The 26,613-nt window shown below is 43.6% G+C and overlaps 1 protein-coding gene across 5 annotated transcripts in view; it reads right to left on the reverse strand.

Moving 5' to 3' along the window:
- The window catches only part of DHRS7B (dehydrogenase/reductase 7B), a 59,682-nt gene that overhangs the window by 19,718 nt on the left and 13,351 nt on the right, over positions 1-26,613 (reverse strand). For 2 of the 5 annotated variants that reach the window (XM_019656668.1, XM_019656669.1), the window contains 4 exons: positions 22,017-22,135; positions 19,637-19,780; positions 15,647-15,825; positions 10,418-10,527 (listed from right to left, as the gene is read on the reverse strand). In XM_019656668.1, the coding sequence (XP_019512213.1) occupies positions 10,418-10,527; positions 15,647-15,825; positions 19,637-19,758 (411 nt within the window). In that variant the 5' untranslated portion in view covers positions 19,759-19,780; positions 22,017-22,135. The remainder of the gene's footprint in view (positions 1-10,417; positions 10,528-15,646; positions 15,826-19,636; positions 19,781-22,016; positions 22,136-26,613) is intronic. The other 3 variants (XM_019656670.1, XM_019656672.1, XM_019656671.1) reach the window with 2 other exon arrangements.

The raw sequence follows: 26,613 nt of genomic DNA on the forward strand, positions 1-26,613 counted from the left end.
AGGGCAGTGTCACTGGCCCTCATATGTGGGATCCGAACCGGGGCCCTCTGGCATCCCAAGCAAGTTCTTAACCATTGCGCCACTCGGCCGGCCCAGAGCTTGCACTCTTAACCAAATGAGCCACTTGGCCAGCCCCTTTTTAAAGATTTTTATTAAAAATATGGTTAACATGCAATATTATATTAGTGTCAGGGGTAAACCATAATTATTCAATATTTATATACCTAAAGAAGTGATCACCATGATAAGTCCAGCAACCATCTGACACTGTACCATGCTATCACAATATTATGGACTATATTCCCTATGCTGTATATTACATCCCCATGACTTATTTGTTTTATACCTGGAAATTTGGACCTCTTATTCCCCTTTACCTTGCCCCCCTATTTTTAATTTTTCAATTACAGTTAATATTCAATATTATTTTATATTAATTCCAGGTGTACAACATATGGTTAGACATTTGTATGATTTAAGAAGTGATCACGCTGACTAGTCTAGTACCCACCTGGCACTACACATAGTTATTACCATATTATTGACTATATTCCCTATGATTTTCTTTACATTCCCATGATTATTTTGTAACTACCAACTTGTACTTCTTAATCTCTTTGCCTTTTCACCCTGCCCCCCAACCTCTTCCCATCTATGACCCCAACAAATTTACCCATGATACCATACATAGTTGCTACAATATTATTTATATTCTTTATGCTATACTCTACATCCCCATGACTACTTTGTAACAACCAATTTGTACTTCTTAATCCCTTCCCCTTCTTTCACCCACACCCCCAAACCCCCTCCCACATGACAACCATCAAAGTGTTTTCTGTATTTATGAGTTTGTTTCTATTTTGTTTATTTTGTTCTTTAAATTCCACATATAAGCAAAATCACATTGCATCTGTCTTTCTCTGTCTGACACTCCACTCAGCACAATACCCTCCAGGTCCATCCATGCTGTTATAGATGGCAAGAACCCATTCCCTTCCATGCCGAGTAATATCGCATTGTATATATATATACCACCACCTCTTTATTCACTCACCCATCAATGGATACCCAGGCTGCCTCCACATCTTGGCCATTGTAAACAATGCTGCAGTGAACATATAAATGCACATGCCACCTTCGAAGTAGCATTTTGGGTTTCTTTCTTACCCAGAAGTGGGACTACTGGGTGCTTCTTTGTCTCTTGTTACAGTCTTTGTTTTAAAGTCTATTTTGTCAGGTATTAGTATTCCTACCCCAGCTGTTTTGTTTTGTTTCCATTTTCATGAAATATCTTTCTCCATCCCTTTACTTTCTGTCTCTGTGTGTCTTTCAATATGAAGTGAGTCTCTTGTAGGCAGCATATGTAAGGGTTTTGTTTTCTTATCCATTCAACCCTCATATGTCTTTTGATTGAAGCATTTAGTCCATTTACATTGAAAGTAATTGTTGATAGATATGTAGCCAAGGCCACTTTATTATTCATAATTTTGATCCCCCCCCCCATCTTAGAATCCCTCTAAGATTCCTTGTAATACTGGTTTGTTGGTGATGAACTCCTTTAGCTTTTTTTTGTCTGGGAAGCTCTTTATCTTTCCATTTTAAATGATAGCCTTGCTGGGTTGAGTACCCTTGGTTGTAGGTCTTTGTTTTTCACTATGTTGAATATTTTGTGCCAATCCTTTCTGGCCTGCAAAGTCTCTGTTGAGAAATCAGCTAGCAATCTCATGGGAGTTCCTTTATAAGTTACTACTAGTTGTCTTTCTCTTGCTACTTTCAGGGTTCTCTCTTTGTCTTTAACCTTTGCCATTTTACTTAGAATGTGTCTTGGTGTGAGCCTATTTGGGTTCATCTTGTTTGGGACTCTGTACTTTCTGTACTTGTATGTCTATTTCCTTCGCCAGATTAGGAAAATTTTCTGTCATTATTTCTTCAAATAGGTTCTGAATCCCTTGCTTTCTCTCCTCTTCTCCTTCTGGTACCCCTATTATGTGAATGTTGTTATGCTTGATGTTGATCCAGAGGTCTCTTAAACTATCCTCATTTTTTTCTACTCGTTTTGCTGTCATGATTGGGTGTTTTCTGCTGCCTTGTCTTCCAAATCGCTGATTTGATCCTCTGCTTCATCTAGTCTGCTGGTGATTCCTTTTACACATTCTTCATTTATTGTATTCTTCATTTCTGACTGGTTCTTTTTTGCGGTTTCTGTGTCATTTTTTATGCTTTCTATCTCTTCGTTGAAGTTCTCAGTAAGTTCCTTGAGCATCCTTATAACCATTGTTTTAAACTCTATCTGGTAGGTTGCTTGCCTCCATTTCATTTAGTTCTTTTACTGGAGTTTTCTCCTGTTCTTTCATTTGGGACATATTTCCTTGTTTCTTCATTTTGGCTGTCTCTCTGTGTTTGTGTCTATGTATTAGGTATATTTGCTATGTCTCCCAGTCTTAGCTGTGGCTTCATGTATTAAGTGCCCTGTAGGGCACTGGCACAGTCTCCCTGGTCACCTGCTCTGAGTGTTCCAGGAGTGTTCCTTGTGTGGGTTGTGTGTGGCTTCATGTTACAGTTGAGTCTTGATTGCTATTGGCACGTCAGTGAGTGAGACTGACCCTCATGTTGATTGGCTGTGGGGTCCATAGCTTACACGCTGCTGTGCGGGGTGCTTACCCCACTGAGTGGGATTTGCCCCAGCGGGCTCTGGTGCCTCTTGAAACTGCCCTTTGGTGTGCCACTTTTGGGGCTAACTGGGCGGTGCCCTGTTGTGTTCTGAAGCCAACCTCCAAGTATGTTGGTTCTGGGTCCTCTTGGGAGGGGTTCCAGTGCAAACTCAGGTTACCCACTGCTTGTGACCAGTGGGGAGTACCTGGTAGGAGCTACAAAGTGATCTGCAGTTGTTAATGCCTGTGCTAAACCTGGAGGCACATGGGAGAGGCCACACTGCGAACCGAGGACATCTGCCACTAGTACCAGGCCTGGGGTAGCTCCACAACAAGCCAGGACACCCTGAAGCCTACTGCCACCTGCCAGCTCCCTTAAGTCTCAGCCACTGATAAAGCCTTGTGTGGTATGCAAATTGGGTGAGGCAGGGTCTCAGGGAGTCACTAGAGTGGGAAGAGTTGTGGTCACCAGATTAATGTAGATTTTGGCTTGGTGTCACTGCTGAGCCTGGAGCTACTTAGCAAAAATCTCAGAGCACACAGAGGCCAGTCACTGCCTGCCTGGGGCCCGTGGAGTCCGATAGTTTTCCAAGAAAAAGTGCAAAGCAGGCGAGACTGACTGCTCCTAAGAAAGTGCCTCCAGTGTTGGGAGAATTGGGTAGGGTAGGGTCTCAGCGGATCTCACCAGGTTAATTCAGATTCAGATTTGGCCATGTGAGGAAGGGCTCAACACAGGAAAGATGGCACCTGCCTGCCGGCTGCATGGGAGAAGGACCCCATATAGGGAAAATGGTGACTGTCCTCCAGCCCTCACCCTGAATCCACACATCTCAGTTGGACCGTATGCCTCCAAGGCCCCCCAAGTCATCATCCCCCAGCTGGAGCCTAGGGTGAGTAACTGCAAGTGAGTCTGTGCATGGGCCCTTTAAGAGGACGTCTGGGTTTCCCACAGCCTTCCATCCCCTGTGGATGGTGGAATCCCTGCTGTTTTTTTACAGCCAGGGGGGTTCCTCTTACCAGCACCAGCACTCTGGGCTGGGGAGCCTAGGGTCCCTCACTCCTCCGGGGGGAACCACCACAACCAAGATATCCCTCCTGAGTCTCAACTGCCATATGGAGGCACAGGCCAGCCATTCCACGCCTCTGCCCCACCTACCAGTCTCAATGTGGCTTCTTTATATCCTTAGTTATAAAACTTCTGTTCAGCTAGACTTCAGATGGTTCTCTAGGTTGACTGTTCTATAATTTAGTTGTAATTTTAACGTGTTCATGGAAGGAAACAGGCACAGTGTTTATCTACTCTGCCAGCTTAGATCTCAATACATGGGCAGTTTTAAAAACTAATATTACTGTAATTTTGGTTCGTAACTCTACCTTTTGTTTTCTACACAATTTAAAAAACAAATTCATTTAAAAACCATTATTAATCTATGTCAGGGGTCGGCAAACTGTGGCTCATGATCCACATGCGGCTCATTGGGTATGTTCCGTCTCAAAAGGTTGCTGACCCCAGGAAGAGACAATCCCGTCCTTCACAACAATTTAAAAATTATTTGGGGGCCGGCCGAGTGGCTCAGTTGGTTAAGAGCTCGCTCAAGAGTTTGAGCTCTGAGCAACAGTGGTTCAATGCCCGGCCCAAGCTGAGCAGCCGCTGAGCTGCCAAAACGTGGCAGGATGGCTCAGCTAAAAAAAAAAAAAATTATTTGAGAGCCATAAATATATTTTTACATAATCACCAATATGTGAATAATATCCTTTAAAAATTTTATAAATGAAACTATGATAGTTTTATTTTTATTTTCAATTTTACTTCCCAGCCTGTGGCTCAAGAGCCGCAGTTTGCTGACCACTGGCGGCTCTTCTGTCTCAAAAGTTTGCCGACTCCTGATCTATGTTATTAGATAAGCAATGTATAAAGATGAAATCTATGACATGAATAGCTGAAAGGGGGTAAAACAGAGCTGTGCGTAGAGTTTTTGTATGCTATTGAAGTTAAATTGGTATAAATTCAAATTAGGTTGTTATAACATTAGGATAGTCAATGTAGTCCCCAAAGCAATCACAAAGAACATAGCTGTAGAACTGTTGCCTTACAGCCGATTCTTAGACCACCCCCTCTGCATTAGCCTCTGACCCATTAGTCGAGAGAGTGTCTCGGAAAACTGAGGCCGGATGGAATGATATCTGTAAAGCTCTCTGGGGGGGGGGGGCTGACTGGGACCGGACCTGATGGAATGATATCAGCTGTCTCCCCTGGGAGGACATGTAATTATGTCCTGGGGCAATGTGGAGATGTACAAAGGCATAGCAATTGTTGGAGTACAATGGGGAAAAGGTTAATGGAAAAAGCCTTAAGGCACACAAGAATATACGGTTAATGACTCACAGCATAGCAGTTTACTTCCTTGAAAATTTTCAATAAAAACCATGCGTCAACCCGATTCGGGGCTCAGTCTAACTCTGAAGGCTGAGTCCCTTGGTCTCGCTCTTAAATCTTACTTTTGTCTCTTGTTCTTATTCAATCTGCATCGCCCCTCTCGTGTCCCATTTGCCCTTGCCACGCAGGACATGACATAGAACATACACATGAGAAAATGAGAAGGGAATCAAAGCATTTCGTTACAGAAAAATCAACTAAATACAAAAGACAGTAATACAGGAAATGAGGGCCAAAAAAAGCTATAAAGCAAATAGAAAACAAATAACAAAATAGCAGAAATAAGTCCCCCCTTAACAATAATTACTTTAAATACAAATAATTCAAAATCTCTAATCAAAAGAGAAATTGTGGGATAAAAAAAAGATCCAACTATATGCTGTCTTTAAGAGACTCATTTTATATCCAAAGACACAAATATGCTGAAAGTGACAGAATGAAAAAAAATTCAACATAAATAATAACCAAGAGAGAGCTACCATGGCTACATTAATATCAGACAAAAAAGACTTTAAATAAAATAATGTTCCTAGAGACAAAGGACATTATATGATAATTATAAGGTACATTACAGCAAGAAGATATAACAATTATAAACATTTATGTACCTAATAACAAACCCTCAAAATATATGCAGTAAAAATGAACAGAATTGAAGGGAGAAATAGACAGTGCTACCGTAATATTTTGGTATGTCAATACTGAATAGAACCAGACAAAAGGGCAATAAGAAAATAGATGATCTGAACAGCACTATAAATCAATTAGACCTAAGAGACATATATAGAATATTCCACCCAACAACAGCACAATACATACTATTCTCAAGCATGCATGAAACATTCTCTACATAGGCCACAAAACAAGTCCCAATAGATTTTAAAAAACAGATATCATATAAAGTGTCATCTCCAACCACAATGTGATGAAGCTAGAAATCAATAACAAGGCAAACTGGAAAATTAAACAACACACTTGTAAACAACATTGACTCAAATAAATAAATAAATAAATATCACAAGGGAAATTAGAAAATCTTTGGACACAAATGAAAATGAAAACACAATTTTTTTATGAGATGCAGTGAAAGCTATGCTAGGAGGGAAATTTGTAACTGTAAATGCCTACATTAAAAAAGAAAGATTTCAAATCAGTAATGTAACTTTACAGCATAGGGAACTAGAAAAGAGCAAACTAAACCTAAAGCTAGAAGAGGAAGAAAGTAATAAAGATTAGAGAGGAGATAATCAAAACAGGGATAGAAAGAAATAAAGAAAATAAATTAAACCAAAAGTTGTTTTTTGAAAGGATCACCAAAATTGAGAAACCATTAGCTAGATTGACAACAACAAAAAAAAGAGGAGAGAGGATGCAAACAACTAAATATTAGAAATGGAAGTGGGACCTCACATAGATAAAAGATTCTAAGATAATAACAACAAATTAAATAACCTAGAAGAAATGGACAAATTCCTTAAAACACACAAACTACCTAAACTGATTCAAGAAGAAATAGAAATCTCGGCAGGCATATAACAGGTCAAGAGATTGAAACAATAACCTAAAACCTTCTGGCAAAGAAATGTCCTGGACCAGGTGGCTCTGGTCCTGGACCAGCATTACTCTGATATCAACGCCAGATAAAGACATCACAAGAAAATCACAGACCACTATCCTTTATGAATATAGATGCTATCTAAAATCCTCAACAAAATACTAGCAAATTAAATTCAATGGCATATTAAAAGGTTTATTCATCATGATCACATGGAATTTATCCTAGGAATGCAAGTGTGGTTCAACATAAGAAAATCAATCAATATACTTGCAATACATCATATTATTAAAACAAAGGATAAAAACCCCATGATCATCTCAATTGATACAGAACAGATTTGACAAATTTAATACCCTTTCATTATAAAATGTCTCATAAAACTAGGAATGGAGGGGAAATTCCTCAATATGGTAAAGGGTGTTTATGAAAAACCTACAGCTATCATCATGTTCAATGGTCCAAAACTCAAAGTGTTCCCCTATGATCAAGAAAAACACAAGGATGCTGTTTTCACTGCAGCTATTAACATAGTACTGGGAATTCTAATCAGAGCAGTAAGACAAGAAAAATATATAAAAGGCACTCAAATTGGAAAGGAAGAAGTAAAACTATCTCTATTCACAGATGACATGATTCCATTTATAGAAACTCCCAAGAATTCTACAGAAAGCTATCAGAGCTAATAAAGCAATTCAGCAGAGTTTCAAGGTACAAGAGCAACATACAAAATCAGCTGTGTTTCTATACACCAGCAAATGAATAATCTGAAAAGTAAATTAGGAAAGCAAATCAATTTACAATAGTAGCTAAAAGAATTAAATACTTAGGAATAAATCTAACCAAAGAGATGAAAGATATGTATGCTTAAGACTACAAAACATTGCTGATAGAAAATAAAAGCCTAAGTCCATGAAAAGACATCCCATGTTCATGGATTGAAAGACTTAATATTGTTGAGATGTCAATATTACCCAAAGTGATCTACAGATTCAATGCAATCCCTATCAAAATCCGAAGGCATTTTTTGCAGAGATAGAGAAAAAAATCTTAGCATTCATATGGAATTGCAATGGCTATTCAGGAATAGCCAAAACAACCTTGAAAACTACAAACAAAGTAGAGGACTCACACTTCTTGACTTGGAAACTTAGTACAAAGATAGAGTAATTAAAACTATATGGTAGGGGGCCGGCTGAGTGGCTCAGTTTGTTAGACTGCGAGCTCTAAACAATAGAGTTGCCGGTTCGATTCCCACATGGGTCACAGTGAGCTGCTCCTCCCGCAACTAGATTGAAGATGACTTGACCTGAGCCGCCGATGGGCGGCCAGATGGCTCAGCTGGTTAAGAGTGCATGCTCTTAACAACAAGGTTGCCGGTTTGATTCCTGCATGGGATGGTGGGCTGCACGCCCCCACAACTAGAGTGAAAATGGCCTCTGGACTTGGAGCTGAGCTGAGCCCTCCACAACCAGACTGAAGGACAATGACTTGACTTGGAGCTGATGGGTTCTGGAAAAAATACACTGTTGCCCAATTAAAAAAAAAAACCAGGGCCGGCTGAGTGGCGCGATGGTTAAGAACTGGCTTGGGACGCCAGAGGGCCCCGGTTCGGATCCCATATATGAGGGCCAGTGACACTGCCCTCCACAGCTAAGATGCTGAACAACAGCTCAACCTGGAGCTGGGCTGCCATGAGTCGCCGGCGACGGCATAGGCTGCAGCCCCTGTGGCAGTGGGTTGCCATGGGCTACCGTATGTAGCCAGCAGCCAGCGTGAGCGGCCAGCAGCCAGCATGAGCGGCCAGCAGCCACAGTGAGAGGCCGTCCAGAAGCCGGCAACTGATCTGCTTCGCCCGGGAAGAGCGCAATGACGGTGCCAACTTGGGCCAGTGAAACAACGTCCTCCACAACTAGACTGAAGAACAAAACGACAGCAACTTGTCTGTTCCCCTTCCCCCAATTCCCCAGCACTGTTCCCATCCCCCCAATTCCCCAATTAAAAAAAACCAAAAAACAAATACACACACACTCACAACAAAACTATATGGTAGGACAGACATATAAACCAATGGAACAGAATAGAGAGCCCAGAAATATACCCACAAATATACAATAAATTGACTTTTGACAAGTGTGCCAAGACCATTCAAGGGGGAAAGGACAATCTTTTCAACAACTGGTGCTGGGAAAGCTGGATATCCACATGCAAAAGAATGAAGTTGGACCCCTACCTAACACCATATATGAAAATTAAATGTATCAAAAGCTTAAATGTAAGAGTTAAAACTATAGAACTCTTAGAATAAAACATTGGAGAAAATCTCCATAACACTGGATTTGGTAACAACCTCATGGATATGACACCAAAAGCGCAGGCAACAAAAGAAAAACCAGATAAACTGGGCTTTGTCAAATTAAAAACTTATGTGTATGTGCATTAAAGACACTATCAAGAAAGTGAAAAGACAATCTACTTGAATAGGAGAAAATATTTCCAAATCATATATCTAATAAGGGATTAATATCCAGAACATATTGAGAACTCCTAAACTAAAAAACAACAATAAACAACCTGATTAACAAATGGGCACAGGACTTGAATAGACATTCTCCAAAGTAGGTATATGAATAGTCAATAAGCACATAATATGATTAACATCACTTGCAATTAGGGAAATGCAAATTAAAACCACAATGAGATACTACATCATACCTCGCAGGATGAGTTAATTAAAAAACAACAGCAAAAAAAACAAATAGAAAATAACAAGCGTTGGCAAGGATGTGGAGAAACTGGAACACTTGTGCACTGATGGTGGGAATATAAAACGGTGCAGCTGCTGTGGAAAACAGTTTGGCAGTTCCTCGAAAGATTCAGCATGAAACTACCATATGACTCAGCAATTCCACTCCTAGGTGTGTAAAATAACAAAAATTGGAAGCAGGGACTCAGATACACATACACCAATGTCTACAGCAGCAGTATTTACAATAGCCAAAAGGTGGAAACAACCATGGTGTCCATCAGCAAATGGATAAATGAAATGGGGCATATACATACAATAAGATATTCTTCCATAAAAAGGAATAAAATTTTGATACAGGCTACAATATGGATGAACCCTGAAGACATTATACTTAGTGAAGTAGCCAGACACAGAAGGACAAATACTATATTTTCCTAGTTATATGAGGTACCTAGAATAGGCAGATTCATAGAAAGTAGACTAGAGGTTTCCAGAGACTGGAGAGCGGGGATAAGTATGAATTAGTATTTAATGGGCACAAAATTTTTGTTGGGGATGACAAAGTTTTGGGTACAGATAGTGGTGATAATTACACACATTGAGAGTATATTTAACGCCATGAGCTGTACACTTATAAATGGTTAAAATGATAAATATTGTGTTATGTCTATTTTTCCACAATTAAAATTTTAAGAGTCATTGCCAACCTGCCCTTTCCCGCTTCCTCCCAACCTCAAAAATTTGAGTAGATATTAGCCAGGTAAATGGGGGAGAGGAGAGCAGTCACAGAGGGAGCTTACTAAACCCGCAGTGCTATAATAAGTGGTGGAGTTGGAATTTGAACCATATGACAGTTCCTTGTCCTCAGGCCATAGAGCCCAGTTGGCTGTGGAGACCTGCTGCCTTCCCGGAAGTGTGGCCATGCAGAGGCTCTGCATGCCCAGAAGCCCAGGCGTGGGCCACTAGCTCAGCAGAGGATTGACTGTACCCCTTCCCCACAGAAAAAATACGCCTGGGCTCACCTTGGTAACCTGAGCAGCAGTGAGTTCTCTGGTGAGTTCTTCTAGGGCCTCCCTGTTCCGGCCACAGAGCACCAGCTTAGTCCCCGCAGCATAGAAGACTCTAGCACATTCTAAAGGAAGAAGAGAAAACCTTGATGAGGAGGAAATTCAAGGCCTTTCTTCCCCAACGCAGTTCAAACATACCCAATGTTTCAGAATATGTATTGATTTCTCCATGCACTCAACATGTATGCATTAGGCACGGCTGTGGACCAGGCATGGAGCTAGGAACTCAGTTTAATGATAAAGGAGCTGTTGTTGCCTTAAGGGAGCTCCTGTGCAGTGGTGTGACTGACATCCACAGGGCAGGAAAGCAGGGGCTGGTGGACAGGTTTGTGAGGCACTATGCTCAGAACTTTCAGTAGTTGTCTCCGCCTCTGAACAACCCTGGGAGCATGATCCCCATTTTCACAGCTGAGGAAGCTTACTTAGCAAGGTCAAGCAATGTGCCCATGACGAGGCAGCGCCAGCTATCGTGCTGCCGTGTCTGCTGAGGCCTGCGATCCAGCACAACCCAGGCTGTCTCCCAAGCCGCTTGGATGCAATAGGCACATATCTACTGGGGCACAAAACACAGTTTTGTAGAAACATAGGGGACACAGGACTCTGTTGAGAAGGCGTGGTGAGGTCTGAGGGGCTGTTTCCCAGGGAGTGCTTGAGGGGCTAGGGCAGAGTGGAGCATCTCTAGCCTTGCTAGGCTGCAAAATGACACACCTGGAGAATAAGGAGTTGAAGCATGCCGCATGCCTACAGTAAAGGATGATAAAGGGCTCCCTCCTGCTGTGGGGTGTGAGGGGACTGGAGAAGACCAGGCTCCACGGAGCCCACTACTACATTCCCGATGACAATGATGTCATCAGGTGAGACCATGGCGAGGGAGAGTCCAGAACTATCTGGGCACCTCTATTAGTCAATATCCTGTTGGTGGCAGGAAGAGAGACTCAACTCACATTGCAGCAAAGCAAAAGGATTTATCAGGAGGATTTTGGGCTAGTTCAAGAATTTAAAAAAGGCTGAATGGCCAACACTTGGGAAGGACAGGGCTTCTGGTAGCAGGAGCCAGGGTCTCCCGATGCTGGCTGCCCTTCCGCTACATCATTCCCCAAGCCTGGCTTCTCCTCCATAAGATGGAACACGGCTGCAGGCAGCTTTGGGCTCACAGCAACACTTCCTGTGTTCAACTCCAACTTTGGACAGTTTCTGGTCTTGGGTAAGTTATAACCTCTTTGTTTCTCATTCCTCTTATTAAGATGTAGATAGAAACTGGAATTGAATGAGTTAAAGTAGATAACAGTAGTTGATACAAAGCATTATAAAAAAAGTACTACAGTGTTATTTTGTATTTCTAAGCTGCCTTTTTAAAGTGTTCTAAAAACTGACTGTTGGTGAACATTGAAATGCAAGGGTTTAAAGCAGCACTGCCTGTCCTCACCCAAGGTGTGGTCCCTCAAGTGCCCGCGAGCACATCTGCACAGAGCCCCAGCCCCTAGCTGACCATTGATTGGGTCCCAGACTGAGACTTAGAGGCCAAGGCCATCAAGTGGTGTCCTGGTCTCCCCCGGCTCCTAGAAAGGGCAGGCCTGCCCTGGCAGCAACTCAGGGAGAGGTGAGGGGTAGAGGCTGTCACTTCCTCTCCGTGAAGAGAGGAGGCAGTAGGGTCTTGGCAAGGTGTACTGGTCTGACAGCCCTCCCCCCACAAAAATATCAAAATTCCTTAAAGCTAGAAGGGTTCAAAACACGAGAGAAGGAACTCCAACATCCCCCAGAAAAGTGTTTTGACATCTGGATTGTCTTATGCGGCAAAGCCCTCCCTTTTCACTCTACAGTGCCTCCGTTAGCTTCTCTTACAGCGTTTACGTTGCCATCCTCAGGCCAGCACCTCCGTGCACATCCCCAGATGGAGTTTTCTGGAAAGAAGTGCTAAGTGTACTAAATCAATACATTTTCAAGCGTGCTGTATCATCTTCTTTGAAGATCTGGTTGCTTTGTTCACTGGCTCATGGGACAAAGGGCACAAACCCAGACAGAGCTGCAGCCCCTGATCTGCCTGTCCCTCGGTGGTGAGGGGTATCGAGGCGGGGAAGGGGCAATGTCACAGGACAGCCTGCATCCTGCTGTCCTCACATGAGCAGCAAAGGCCTCTGGCGGGTGGTGGGGATGGGTGGTTTCTCTCAAACCAAGAAGCCAGCATTCCTGAGGTTATAACTACTCATCCAGTTTACTAAATCATTTCCAAAGATTCGGAATTTCTGGTCCTGTCAGCTTCTCACCCCATTCCTCCTGTCCTGACCAGCATAATGGACATTCTGTGAGGTGTCTTCAAAGCATGCAGACACGCAGAACCAAAGGTGAGGGGGAGGCAGGCTGGTGTATAAACAGCTTCTGGAAAATGGTCACCTACATTCTGCTCAAGCTTTGCTGCCTAGCAAAGGGAGGAAATGAAAGTTTGTTTAGGAGTGACACAAAATAAAACAGATTAGAAGGACTACATTTTTCATTTCCTGAAAAAGCTGATACAGGGAGGCAGGAGGGTCAGGGGAAAAGGAAGTGTCCTCAGGTGCCATTCATTGAGGGCTGCCAGGTGCCTCTCCAGTGCTGCCACACTCCTGGCTTGTACATGGGCTTAGGCTGGCTACAGTAAGCATCCAGAACATTCTGTTCCTTTAGTGAATGGTCCTACTGTTTTACAAGGACAAGCTCATGTAACTTAAATATACAAAACAGGAGACAAGATAGGAGAAATACAGAAAGCTATCGGAAGACTCCTCACATAACTCAAACTTCCTGAGTGGCTAACAGTGGGCAGAACCACCAAAGACAACGCACAGTATTCCTCCTCATGGGAGCGAAGGAGCAGCGGGCATGTGTACTTGAGACGGCTTGTTAACAATTCTTTCCTATTTTACCTGGCTGGCAGGGCGAGAGAAACATGGAGTCCTATCCCTAAGATGTTAAATGGGGCAGAACATAAGCAGAGTGGTTTGGAATTTGGGAAATGGCTTTATTATTTTTCAATTACATTTTCTATTCCTTTCATAGTCTTGGTGTCCGGAAGAGGAAATGTAGAATGATGAAGAGAAGTGTCCTTCTCAAATGTCCCTGTACCAGAGCACATGCAACTCCACACCTTTCCATTTCAGCCAACTCTCAAAGACTTTTAAACAAACGCTTTTCTCTGCGATTAAGAGAAGCAGCTGCTGACTACCCTATATATAGTATCTGAGTAAGGTCAGAGGACCAACTGTGGCAAAGCGCCTGAGGCAGCTGTCCCCATGCAGGTCTAATGACAGGCTCAGGGTTCACCCCCGGAGACCTCACCCAAACATCACAGTGGCATACAAATGAATACACACTTCCCAAAGCCTTCCCAGGCCGACTGCAAGCCACTTACCCTGCAGACAAGGTCCCACCTGCTCCTTTGTGTTCCTGCAACACCCAAGTGCTTAGCAGCCCCTGCACATCTGTGCTGCTCCCAGCTGTGGGCCTGTCTGCAATGCCCTCCCTGCTAGCCCACCCTTCCTTTTCCCTGGCTCTTTCCTCCTCAGGTGAGACCAGACTGACTTCTGATGTCAGAGAGACGTGGGTTTGAAGCTTGGCTTTGCACTTTCAAGCTAGAAGTCCTAGGGCAAGTCATACCTTCTCTGAATCTCAGCTGTAAGAATTCAATAACATAAAGCACAAGCCAGCACATATACATGTGCCTTCCCTTTACCAGGCCTGGTTGGGAACATCCATGACTGAAATGGCAATATACTGAGATAAGTCCTTGCCTCTCTCCATCAGACCGCAAACTCTTTTGAGGGACAGGACCCTGTCTTTCATCTGTTTGTCCCAGCACATGGGAGATGCGGCATCAGCGCTGGCTGTACTATCACCAACCAAAAGATGCAGCAATGGTGGGTTTACCACAATTCAGGGCACCTCTCGGCCCTCTTCCATGGAACCGAGTGCATGCGGATCCTATCCTGGTGTGGTGAGGGGTGTGTGCAGATGCTGACAGAGGGCAGGAGGTTCCCTGCCACATGCTGTCTGTACACTCGCTGGAGGACAGGAAGGCTTCCCTTCTTCTTCCCTTCTCGGCTCTATGGCTAGTCTAATAATTAAATTATCATAAGACAGATTAACAGGAGAAAAACGTTTAATTTTGTGCATACGGGAGCCCCCCAAAATAGGAAGCTCTAAAAAGTGACCGAATTAGGCAGCTTTTACACCTTTTAGAAGAAACAATACATTTGTGAAGATTTGACAAGACAATGGGGTTCGGGCATTGGGTAGTAAATTGATGAAGAAGTAACAAGATTTGTTTACACAGCCTTCTCGACCTTGAATTCCTCATCTCGATGATAAGGATGCTTTCTACCTCCTGGTAACAGGGAGGATACTTTCACACGGGAGATTTATTTCCAGTTCTTAGGAGGACAAAGGAAGGTCAGAATGTCCTTTTTACACTGGCTGTTTCTTAAGTAACTTTAATTAAAAATAATTAATATGCCAAAGTAGCATATTTTGGGGTGAAATATGTGGTTCCCCTTCAGTGCCAAAGTTAATATACATGTTTGGAAGGGAAATGATGGCAGTGCAACAAACTCATTTGTGTGTGTGTCGGGGGAGACAGGGATGGGACGGGGGTTACTGACTCCAGACCTGTGTCCCAGCATACAATTCCTGAGACCTAGAAGCTTAGCGTGTTCACCAAATTAGAGTGGAATGAAACTGGAGAACCTGGTTAGCTGAGGCATCACTTATTCTGTTTCCAGCCGTGCCAGAGCTGTGCCCAGAGTACAGCAGGAGGCATGGTCCGTTGAGGGGAAGGTGTGGAGAAGCTGACACCAAGGCCATAAGCCAAGGATGCTTACTGAATCCAGGAGAAGGCATGCTTTGTTTAGCCCTCACAGAGGTAACCAGTTGTCCATATTTGGAAACTGGGAGCCTTCACATAAAAATCCCCATTTGAACAACCAGCTGGAGCTGAGTATGCGGTATCCAGGTTACTGCGGTCTTCCCACACTGACACTGAAAGGCAGGAGCCATTCTTCATTGCACTTAAGCTTTTGCTTTTCCCAACCAGGCCAAGGACAGTGACATTCTCTTGTTCCCGAGTCACCCAGCCTGGTGGTCCCTGTGCAGCTGAATGGCTCATCCAGCCTGGCCCATGTCCCCAACCCCAACAGCACTGCTTCTAGGACCTACCTCGCCCCAGGCCTGAGGTGGCGCCTGTAATGACCACCACAGCGTTCCGGAGGTAGGCCCTCGTGCGCATGCGCTGCAGCAGCTTGAGGAGGCTGCAGATTCCCACGCAGCCAAACAGCAGGGGCAGGATGGCTGTGGAGGTGAGGAAGTCCATGATCCTCAGCTTCGGCAGACTCTTCCTGGAAGAACCCAAACCCAATAAGTGGCAAAACGCGAGAACTCAAGAAGCTTGCCAACCCTCTGCTTCCTAATCCGATACAGTCCCCAGATGTCTCGGTGCGGACCAGCTCTGAGACCAGCAAGTATCTTTGCAGGCCCTGTACATCATGCCAAATGTTTAGCATCACAGAACTCGTTTCCTCTCACTGACATGCACAGGCAGCAAAGCCACAGGCCTCACAATGCCTCTCAGAAGTGTGCAGTGACTCAAGACAAACTGAGAGTCATGGAGCTTAGGACTCAGCTACCTGATGAGTGTTACCTGTTACCTGCCAGTGACCTGGTGAGGCACTAGCATATCAGTACTCACCTGATTCTCCTTCAGGGATCTGTTTTGAGGAACTTAAGTCATACTCATTATCATTTTCAATTCCTGGGTATTTGTGAAACTAGAATTTTTTTTTTAAAGGAAAAAAGAAAACCTTATCAATCCGGCCGGCCAAGTGGCTCAGTTGGTTAAGAGCTCGCTCAAGAGTTTGAGCTCTGAGCAACAGCGGTTCGAGTCCGGCCCAAGCTGAGCAGCTGCTGAGCTGCCAACAGGTGGCAGGATGGCTCAGCTAAAAAAAACAAAACAAAACAAAAAAAACATATCAATCCTTATACTCCTCCCTGAGCAGATGGATGTTTCTGGGTGGAGCACCCCCTGGATGGTCTCCACCATGGCCCACAAATGTACCAGTGGCCACTCAAAGGGAATTCAGCACAATGGAGCGGCCCTTTGCCGAGCCTGGGTACTGACGCAGGCTGTTAGGCGGGCTGCCCTGTAGTGCACTGAAGCATGTTCTCACTTAACATTCATGGGTGAGCTGCAGACTGCCAGGTGAAACCAGGAAGCCCCGTGGGTGTTTATGCCAGTGTATAGTCAATTCTTAGGAAACGTATCCATTTCTTCCACAACTGCCTCTCATTTCTTTACTCCTCCAAACCTCCCCCATTCCTCATGACTCACCCAAGCTCCTATGCCCAAAGCAACAGCTAAGAGGGCAGGGAGACACAGGGTTAAATAAAGGTCAAGTGTGAGCCAGTGAGGAGCAACACCATGTCTGTCACTTTGAAATAAACAACCTATAAGGCCACTTGACAGGTGGGCCGGAATCTATTACACAAAGGCCCACACACAGTCCACCAGTAAGTCTCTTTGGGAAGGAAGAGGCTGGAAACCAAGGGCAGAGTTGTGAAGCAGCTTGAAGCTTCCAATTATTCATCAGATTGGGAGTAACTATGCAAAAACCCTCGCTCATCTACTGGTTCCATATCCACATCTCCATATATTTAAAAAAACATTTGTGCTTCCTTTCCCAAAACAGCATTCACTCTGGATGCCATGAATCCAGAGCCTGCTGTGTCCCAGCACAAAGCCACCTGCCTGCTGAGGTAACTGATGCTGAGGTTTAAGTTCAGGGAGAGCTGTCCTGATCAAAGCTAACCTGCTCCAACATAAAAGGGTTCTGCTCCAACTTGAACTGTCTAGCTTAGCATTTAGTTTAATTTTTTACCTACTTCTCCAAATACACCTAAATTCTTATTCACCATAAAAAAAAAAATCAACAGGGGCCGGCCGAGTGGCGCGATGGTTAAGAACTGGCTTGGGATGCCAGAGAACCCCGATTCAGATCCCACATATGAGGGCCAGTGACACTGCCCTCCACAGCTAAGATGCTGAACAACAGCTCAACCTGGAGCTGGGTGGTCGTGAGTTGCCAGCGACGGCGTAGGCTGCAGCCCCTGCTGCAGTGGGTTGCCATGGGCTACCGTGTGTAGCCAGCAGCCAGCGTGAGCGGCCAGCAGCCGCAATGAACGGCCGTCCAGAAGCCGGCGACTGATCTGCCTTGCCTGGGAAGAGCGCAATGATGGTGCCAACTTGGGCCAGTGAAGCAACGTCCTCCACAACTAGACTGAAGAACAAAACAACAGCAACTTGTCTGTTCCCATCCCCCCAATCCCCAATCTGTTCCCATCCCCCCAACTCCCCAATAAAATCTTAAAAAAAAAAATCAACATTCTTGGACAAACATCTGTAAAAATGACTGTTTCCCATCAAGCTCCACTCAATCGGCTTCTAAAAAAAACCCAGCTACTGTCTGCTAAGTGGATACAATTTCCTCTCTCCCTACGTTGTGCCAAGGCTACGTGTGGACAAACTGGTAACTAAAGTAGTTTCTAAACCATCAAGCTCCTTATGCAGGTACTAATCGTCTGGCCGCAACAGGAAGCTCAGGCCAGGTGTTCTGGCCTACCAGCCAGGCTGAATCCCAGGGGAGACGCTAGGTCCCAAGGATCCTTTGTCTGGCATCTGGGAAGTCCTCCCAAATTTGGTTTCCAGCAGGTACCGGCACCTCTACCATTCCATGGGTCTGTGGGTGCTGCCTGGGGGGGTCTTCACAGGGCCCCCAGCCCCTGAAGAACAGTGGGGTATGCAAGTGTTCCCTAGGGGCAGGGGGAGTAACTACTAGGGGAACAGGAATGATTACCAGTTTGTTGGTGTAGCTACACCAGAAAATTATACATTTAACAGAAAACACAGGTAGGCCCCAAGGTATTGTAATTATAGCTCAGAACTTTTATGTAATAAACTTGGGTTGGGATAGGGGGGATTTCAACCCAGCAGGACGGCTGTTTAGGAAGAGCCCCTGCGCCCGCCCCCAGCAACTGCATTCCCAGATCCTTATACCAGGCAGGTCCCAAAGTGGACCACCCTGCCCAGCTCAGAATCACCTGGGTACCAGTCACTGCCTAGGATGCCCAGAGTGGTAGATGCTCCTCACAGAAAGCATAGCAGGTCTCAGTCTCTAGGTGGGGGCCTAGAACTCCATTGGATCAGCTGGGTGGAAACTCTGCACATTCCTCCAGACCAGGGGCCCGTGGAGCCTGCCTGTTTCAGACCATAACCTGGGGCTGAGCCAGAACCCCGCCAAAGGCTGGCGGGGGAGTGGTGAGGCGGGGAGGTCAAGCACCAATACTCAGCCTATTGCCTCCCAAGACTCAGAGCTTTCAGAAATGACCTAGAAAATACAAACTAAGAACAGTGAGGCAACAACATACAGAGATTACAAGGATGGACCCTCGGGGCCAGTCTGACTGGGTTCACATCCTGGTTCAGCCACTTACCAGCCTGGGTGAGGGACCTCACCACTTTGGGCTTCAGTATCCTCATCTGTAAAAAGGGTGCGTGAGTCCCCACCTCGCAAGTTTGTTATCAGGTCAGATGAATTAGTACATGGAAATGTGTGCACGGTCCCTGGTGCAGGGTATGTGCTCAGTAAATGTGGCTGCCATCAGCACCCTCACAATCCAACCGAGGCCCAGGAATTGGTTTCACAGCGATCAGATTTCCAATGTTGTCTGAAAGAGTCCCTAGTTTACGAAAACTGTATTCTTCCAAATAAAGGGAACTCATTCAACATATAGTTCACTGTAGTTTTAAATTTTTATATATTCATACTTTTAATTTAATTAAGTTAACAAATAGTGGTGGTGGAGAGACCCAACTTTGTTAGAAGTCAGGATCCTATAGCCCAAGGTTGGTATCAGAAAACATGGCTACTGTAATAGTCACGGAGTCCACCACAGTGAGTAGAGAGCAGACAAATGCCGAAATGTCTCTTCTACCATTTGTTCCCACCCAGGGAGGAGCAGGATGAAAATAAACCTCCCCAGCAAGGCTCCCCACTGGAAGACAATTAAAGCTCCTAACAAAATGCATTTTCATGCACCTATTTAAAACCCAAGCCAACAATTTAGGACGTGAAGGAAAGAGAGAAAACTACACACCGTCTTGTACACTTCTGGGATTCCTTGAGCACCTGACACAACACTGCATGCCAGTCTTGATCTCCTGGCCCTGGGAACCACTTTGCCCAAGGCAAACATGGCACCAAGTTAATGAGTTCCATCCTCAGCCCACTGGCCAGCTTTCTGTGGGGAGAGTGCACATCTGTATTCAGTCCGGCAAGTCTTTATAGAACCAGAATGCAAAGGAAATTAGAAATCAGCACCGACTTTCCCTGGCTAACTTAGGATGACGATGGTGGGAAAAGACACTCCAGAGCAAACCATGTATTTAAGAATCAGGTTCAATTTCAGGGTAACTTTCCTGACCAAGTGAAGCAGGTCATATTGGCAATCCCAATTCTTTCTGGGAGTTTTTCAAATTCTTAAAGACCTCCCAACTTTTATTCTACTCTGAAGTGTTTGTGGCCACACCGATGGGCACGTTGGCTGCTGGGCTTCCCTGGACTCTCAGAGACAGCTGTGCCAACTCGTTCCTGTCTCACCCCTGGAAGCCAGGACAGCCAGGAGAGCTACACAGAGATAACTCAGCCCCACTGCCTTGCTATGGTGACTGGGGGCCTTCAAGCAAAAGGGACAGCTCCAAAGTACAAGAAAGGAACTGTGTCCTGGATGGCCAGTCCAGATTAGAAGATAAATCTCCTATGTAAAGCAAGTTCAAAGGAGGCCTGTTTTCTCTGAAAATGACATATAAGGACTTTAATATGTTTATAAATTTTGTATTTATAGCAAAATGCTTTGTAAACAGCTAGTTTCCAATATAATTGGGAAGTTAAGATGTTAAGATGGATGGTATAAAAATGGAGTTGAGAGGGGCCGGCCGAGTGGCTCAGTTGGTTAAGAGCTTGCTCAAGAGTGCGGGCTCTGAGCAACATGGTCGGCAGTTTGATTCCCATGTGAGCCAGTGAGCTGCGCCTGAGCTGAGCTGCCGCTGGGCTGCAGACAGGTGGCAGGATGGCTCAGCTGGTGAGAGCACATGCTCCTAACAACGGGGTTGCCTGTGAGATGGTAGGCTACGCCCGCCTGCAAAAATAAAACCTAAAAACAAAAAGTAAATAAATAAAAATAAAAATGGAGTGGGAGAAAAAAGTCTTGTTTGTGATTTGCAGCATTTGGAGATCAGCTTGTAGAAAGAAGGGACAGAGTTGGCCGAGCACCACTGTGAGCCACAGTGGGAAGCAGGACAGGTACATGGAGAAAGAGAAAGAGAAAGAGAGAGAGAGAGATCAGAAAGCAGAAGGGGAGATGGCCCGAGAGAGAGAGAGAGAGAGAGAGAGAGAGAGAGAAAGAGAAAGAGAGAGAGATCAGAAAGGCAGAAGAGGAGATGGCCCCCTTGAATAGGAACCGCAGGTCACACATGGCCCAAGACAGCACTGGCATTCACAGCTGACAGGGAAACAACCTGAAACATGACACTATGGGCCACATCAACTGTGAGGCACTTAGAGGGTTCAGGCGTTCACAGACTAGGCCCATCTGCTTATGTTGTCATGTGTCAAGACCACGGGGCTATAGATCTAAGTTAAAAGAGTGTAAAGGAAAAAGTCTCTTCACAGATGAGTGTTACTGGAGCCTGAGGCAGCCAGGAATTTCATGTTCTTACTGTGACTTCCGCATTCAGCTGCTCCCTTGTTTTCCATGGAGAGGTTCTTTCAAAGGGCTTTCAGAGCCTCAAACTAAAAATCAGACTATCACCAACAAATCAACAAAGCAGAAATATCTCCTTTTATGCCATTTATTCCATTCCTTATCCTTTAGCCAAAATTCTACATTACATTTCACGGGTAGAATCTTTTCCTAAGATTCCTTTCTTTTCTCAAGCAATTATAAAAAATAAAAAATAGAAAAATGAACCATCAATAAAAACAGGTTGTTGGAATCTACTTAGAAACCACACAGAAATCAAACCACTGACAGCCACTTCTGAAAATCAAAGGAAGGGACCTGAAAACCCTCCAAAGTTAAAAACTAATAATGATTTCAGGTCCATAAGAAGGATTAGTTCTGAAATAATTTGTGATGTTCCACACAAGAAAATCAGGCTAAAGGGCAGAGAGGGTTTTCCAGCTGAAGGCAGGGCGCTGAAATCAGGCGGCTGGGAGTGGCTAAGTGTCACCAAGAACAGTTAGGATTCCACCCACACACCTACACCCACTCTTATATTTCATAACTGACAGGCAGCTTGAAACAGCTGGTCTATCAAAGGTGAAATAAGCTATGGGTCATGCTTATGACCCATATCTGAAAATAAGTATCTATTTGCAGAAAGTAAAAGCAGAGTAAAACTGCTTTTTTGGTATGAAGCACATGAGAAATAGTTGCTAAGGCTGTCTCTGACTGGGGAAAAATAACAATATCCTACCTCACGTGGCAGCTGCTGTGCCAGTGGTGGGTCCTGGTGCCAGTGTCTTTCTTCTCTGGTCTTTTGACCCGACTAGAGGCCAGAGGAAAACTTCATGTCAGCAGGCCCTCCCTGGAATGCTGGAACAAGCCACAGATGAGTGGTCACAGATGAGGTTGTATTCTGGGATGCCAGCCTTAGGGCCCCCAGTTTAAAGGAATGCAGATTGGCATTAGTAAAAATAAAACCAAAAGGAAGCCTGGAGAATATTTCAGACCAGGCTCCTGAATGTCCAGTCCTGGGAAGAGCAACCACACTGAAGCAAGTGCTGCTCTCTAGTAAGACACTGAGCACACACTACACAGCAGCCCCAGCCAAGGAGGGTGGGAAGGGAGCGGCCAAGCACAGCTCTGGATGCCGCAATGCAGGCCACCGACACTGAACAGGGCACTGGAGGCTAACCTTTATCACAAGTCAACATCTTGGTTCAGTTTTTCAAAACAGCACTTATAACAGGAAACCAGAAGTCTCCTCCAAAACAAAACAAAACAAAACCCAGCACTTATGATAGCTACCTAGACATCTTGACTCAAAAGTTTGAGTTTCTAATGTGTTTTATAAAATGAGTTTAGTATACTGGAAGATGCCAGAGTGTTATCACCCTCTTCCCTGGATAACACACAGGAGGCTCAGGCCCCTGCACAGAAACCAGACAAGGTGCTCACTGTGGGGCTGAAGCAGAAAAAGCACCAACCTGGCACTGGGGAGCTGTGTTCAAGACCACCCTGTCGTGCACTTGCTAGGTGACGTGGGCAAATTTACTCTCTATCTGCAACTAAGTGTCCTAAATTTCAAAATGGGAATGACTATTCCAATGAGAAAGCACATGGGAAAGACCTTTGTAAACACTAGCGTCCTAACAAATGTGCTGCTGACTCAGAAACTGGCTGAAAAAAAACAATTCCCAGGAAGGATTTCAGAAACTAACTGAGCAATGGATGCCAACCTGGCAGCTTGAAGGGCTATTCACGTTTAAGTATGTTTGGTAAAAAGATCAAATTTACGGCTTTACATCCACACCTCAAATACTGTGGATCATTTCAGGTCCTGGTCACTTGCTCATCCATTCGACTATTTATCGAGAGCCATCTAGTAGCAGATACTGCATTGGGATTGGGGTGTAAAGTGATGAACGAAGTAGACATGGTTTCTGACCTCACAGAGCTTACCATCTAGGTGGGGAAACTAACAATAAACAAAGAAACACAAAAGTTAAATTATTATAACTGTGATAATAAAAGAAACAACTGTAAAACCACAGAATGATTTTAGACAGGCCTCACCTGAAGTTTTAATTCAAAATCCAAACAATTCAAACCATGGTGCCAGCCACACAACACACAACCAGGCCTCGGGGCAGCTGCTAGTTTGTGACTCCTGAATCTTAGATTATTACCTTAAAAAATTACATATAATATCAACAAGACAGACAAGGTGCCAATGTAAATATGAAACCAGAAATCCAGTGTGTTTAAATGAAACTGCTAGAGCTCAAACCAGAGTATCTAATAAGAGCTGTGCACAGGTATCAGTTCCAGAAACTTAAGAATAAAACACAGTAACTCACAATATTTATATTCCAGATAAGGCACAATTACCCATGTGGACACAAGAAGGGCCACATATTAAACCTGACAAGGTCAGGAGACTGAAAATAACCATGCAAGATGGCGTGAACATAAAAAATTTCATAACTAAGTGGCCCATGGCAGGAAGTCACATTTTTAGCTAAAATCTTCCTTCATAAAGTTAATCTGTGCCTTTACATGGGCCTATTATCTTTTTGCACCTAAGATGACATTCTTGGAATGTCAGTAATCCCTTTTTCCGGACTAGAGCAGGAAAGTACAGAATCCCTCATTATTATTCTTGTCCCTTGATTAATAACTCTATATGAACTATTAACTGTCCTGTACCCCCCTATGTGAAAGTACCTGTCTCTCCAATTTACTTTTATCCAATCCCCGAGATTTCCCCACTTTGCTTTCTCCCACCCCCTTAATCTACCACCAATGGATTTCATGTAACCTTCCTCCTTTGAGTCGATGTTTAAAATAAACTGCAAACCACCATTTCGCGGAGCATTTTCTCAATCCGTTGAGATTTTGCTTCCTGGCAATTGTCGTCAATTTGGCTCAAATAAACTCTTACAAATTTTCTCTTAGGCTGGATGTTTTTCGTCGACACCCACTACATCTGCTATAGTATAGATTCATTTCATTTGGCAAATAGTTACTGAAGGACCCATGTGTCAATTGTTCCAGGTTCTGAGGTGCAGTGAACAAAACAGGAAATAAATCAGTTTCCTCACGGAGATGGCATACTAATGAGAGAGACAAACGGTAAAAAATATAAACAAAGAAATTGTACATTTGAAGGATTCTAGGGAGATGGTGGAGTAGGAAGCACTAGGAATCTGTCTCTCCACCTAGACAACAATTACACTGGCACAATCTATCTGACACAACTATTTTGGAACTCTGAGGCTAATGAAGACATGCAAATTCCAGAAGGCTTGGATGGTAAATTGTGGTTAATTTCAATCAATCTCAACCCTAAGCACAGTAGCAGCTACAAATGGCTCACACCAGTGCCGAACAGCTGTGCACCAGAACCTAGAGCAACTTGCACACAGAAGATTGAGTCTAATCAAAAACCTCCCAACAAACAAAAGTCCAGGACTGGGCAGTGTCACTGGTAAATTCTACCAAGATAGTTAAAGAAGATTTAAGACCAAGCTTTCTCAAACTCTTCCAAAAAATAGAAAAGGAGGGAATGCTTCCAAACTCATTTTACAAGGCCAGCATTACTCTAACACCAAAACCAGACATGGACGCCACAAGAAAAGAAAATTACAGGTTAATATCTCTGATGAACACAGATGCAAAAATCCTGAACAAAATATTAGCAAACCAAATTCATCAAAATGTTTTAAGAATCATACACCATGATTGAGTGGCATTTATCTTAGGGATGTAAGGATGATTCAACATCTGCAAATCAATCAATTTGATATAACATCTTAAGAAAATGTAAAATAAAAATCACATCATCATCTTAATAGATACAGAGAGAACATTTGACCTAATTTAACATCCATTTATGACAAAAACTCTCAACATATTGGAAATGGAGGGAACATACATTAACATAATAAAGGCCATTCATGACAAGCCCACAGCTAACATCATACTTAATGGTGAAAAGCTGAAACCTTTTCCTCTAAGATCAGGAACAAGACAAGAATGCCCACTCTCACCACTTTCACTCAATATAGTATTGGAAGTCTTAGCCAGAGCAATTAGGCAAGAAAAAGAAATAAAAGGCATCCAAATTGGAAAGAAAGAAGTAAAACTGTCACTATTTGCAGATGATATGATATTATATATAGAAGACCCTAAAGATTCCACCAAAAAACTGTTAGAATAAGTGAATTCAGTAAAGCTGCAGGACACAAAATCAGTAAATCTGTTGCATTTCTATATACTAATAATGAACTATCAGAAAGAGAAATAATAAAACAATCCCATTTACGATTGCATCAAAAAAGAATAAAATACCTAAGAATAAATTGAGTCAAGGTGAAAGACCTATACACAAATTTAAAGAATTAATATTGATAAAATGTCCATACTATCTACCTGAAGCAATCTACAGATTCAATGCCAACCCTATCAAAATGCCAAGGCATTTTTCACTGAAATACAACTAATAATCCTAAAATATGTATGGAACCAAAAAAGACCCTGAATAGCCAAAGCAATCTTGGGAAAGAGGAACAAAGCTGGAGGCATCACACTCCCTGATTTCAAACTATATTACAAAGCTACAGTTATCAAAACAGTGTGGCATTGGCATAAAACAGGCATATAGACCAATGGAACATAATAGAGAGCCCAGAAATAATTCCACACATATATGGTCAATTAATTTACAACAAAGGAGCTAAGACTATTTAATCAGGAAAGGACAGTCTCTTCAATGGAATTGGGAAAACTGCAAAAAAATGAAACTGGATCACTACCTTACACCATATACAAAAATTAACCCAAATGGATTGAAGATGTGAATATAAGACCTAAAACCTTAAAACTCCTAAAAGGAAAACACAGGCAGCAAGCTATTGGACATAGGTCAAGGTGATGATTTTTTTGGATCTGACACCAAAAGAAAAAGCAATAAAAGCAAAAGTAAACAAGTGGGACTACATCAAACTAAAAGCTTTTGCACAGCAAAGGAAATCATCAACAAAATGAAAGGCAATATACTGAATGGGAGAAAATATTTGCAAATCTTATATCTGATAAAGGGTTAGTATTCAAAATATATAAGGAACTTATACAATTCATTAGCAAAATACCTCAAACAATCAGATTTTAAAATGGGCACGGGGGTTGGAGAGGGGGGCGGCTCGTTAGCTTAGGTGGTTAGGGTGCAGGCTCATAACACCAAGGTTGCCGGTTCAATTCCCACATGGGCCAAGAAGCTGCACCCTCCACAACTAGATTGAAAACAATGACTTAACTTGGAGCTCAGCTGCGCCCTCCACAACTGGATT

The sequence above is a fragment of the Hipposideros armiger genome, unplaced genomic scaffold (assembly GCF_001890085.2).
Source record: "Hipposideros armiger isolate ML-2016 unplaced genomic scaffold, ASM189008v1 scaffold_264, whole genome shotgun sequence".
Taxonomy (NCBI): Eukaryota; Metazoa; Chordata; class Mammalia; order Chiroptera; family Hipposideridae; genus Hipposideros; species Hipposideros armiger.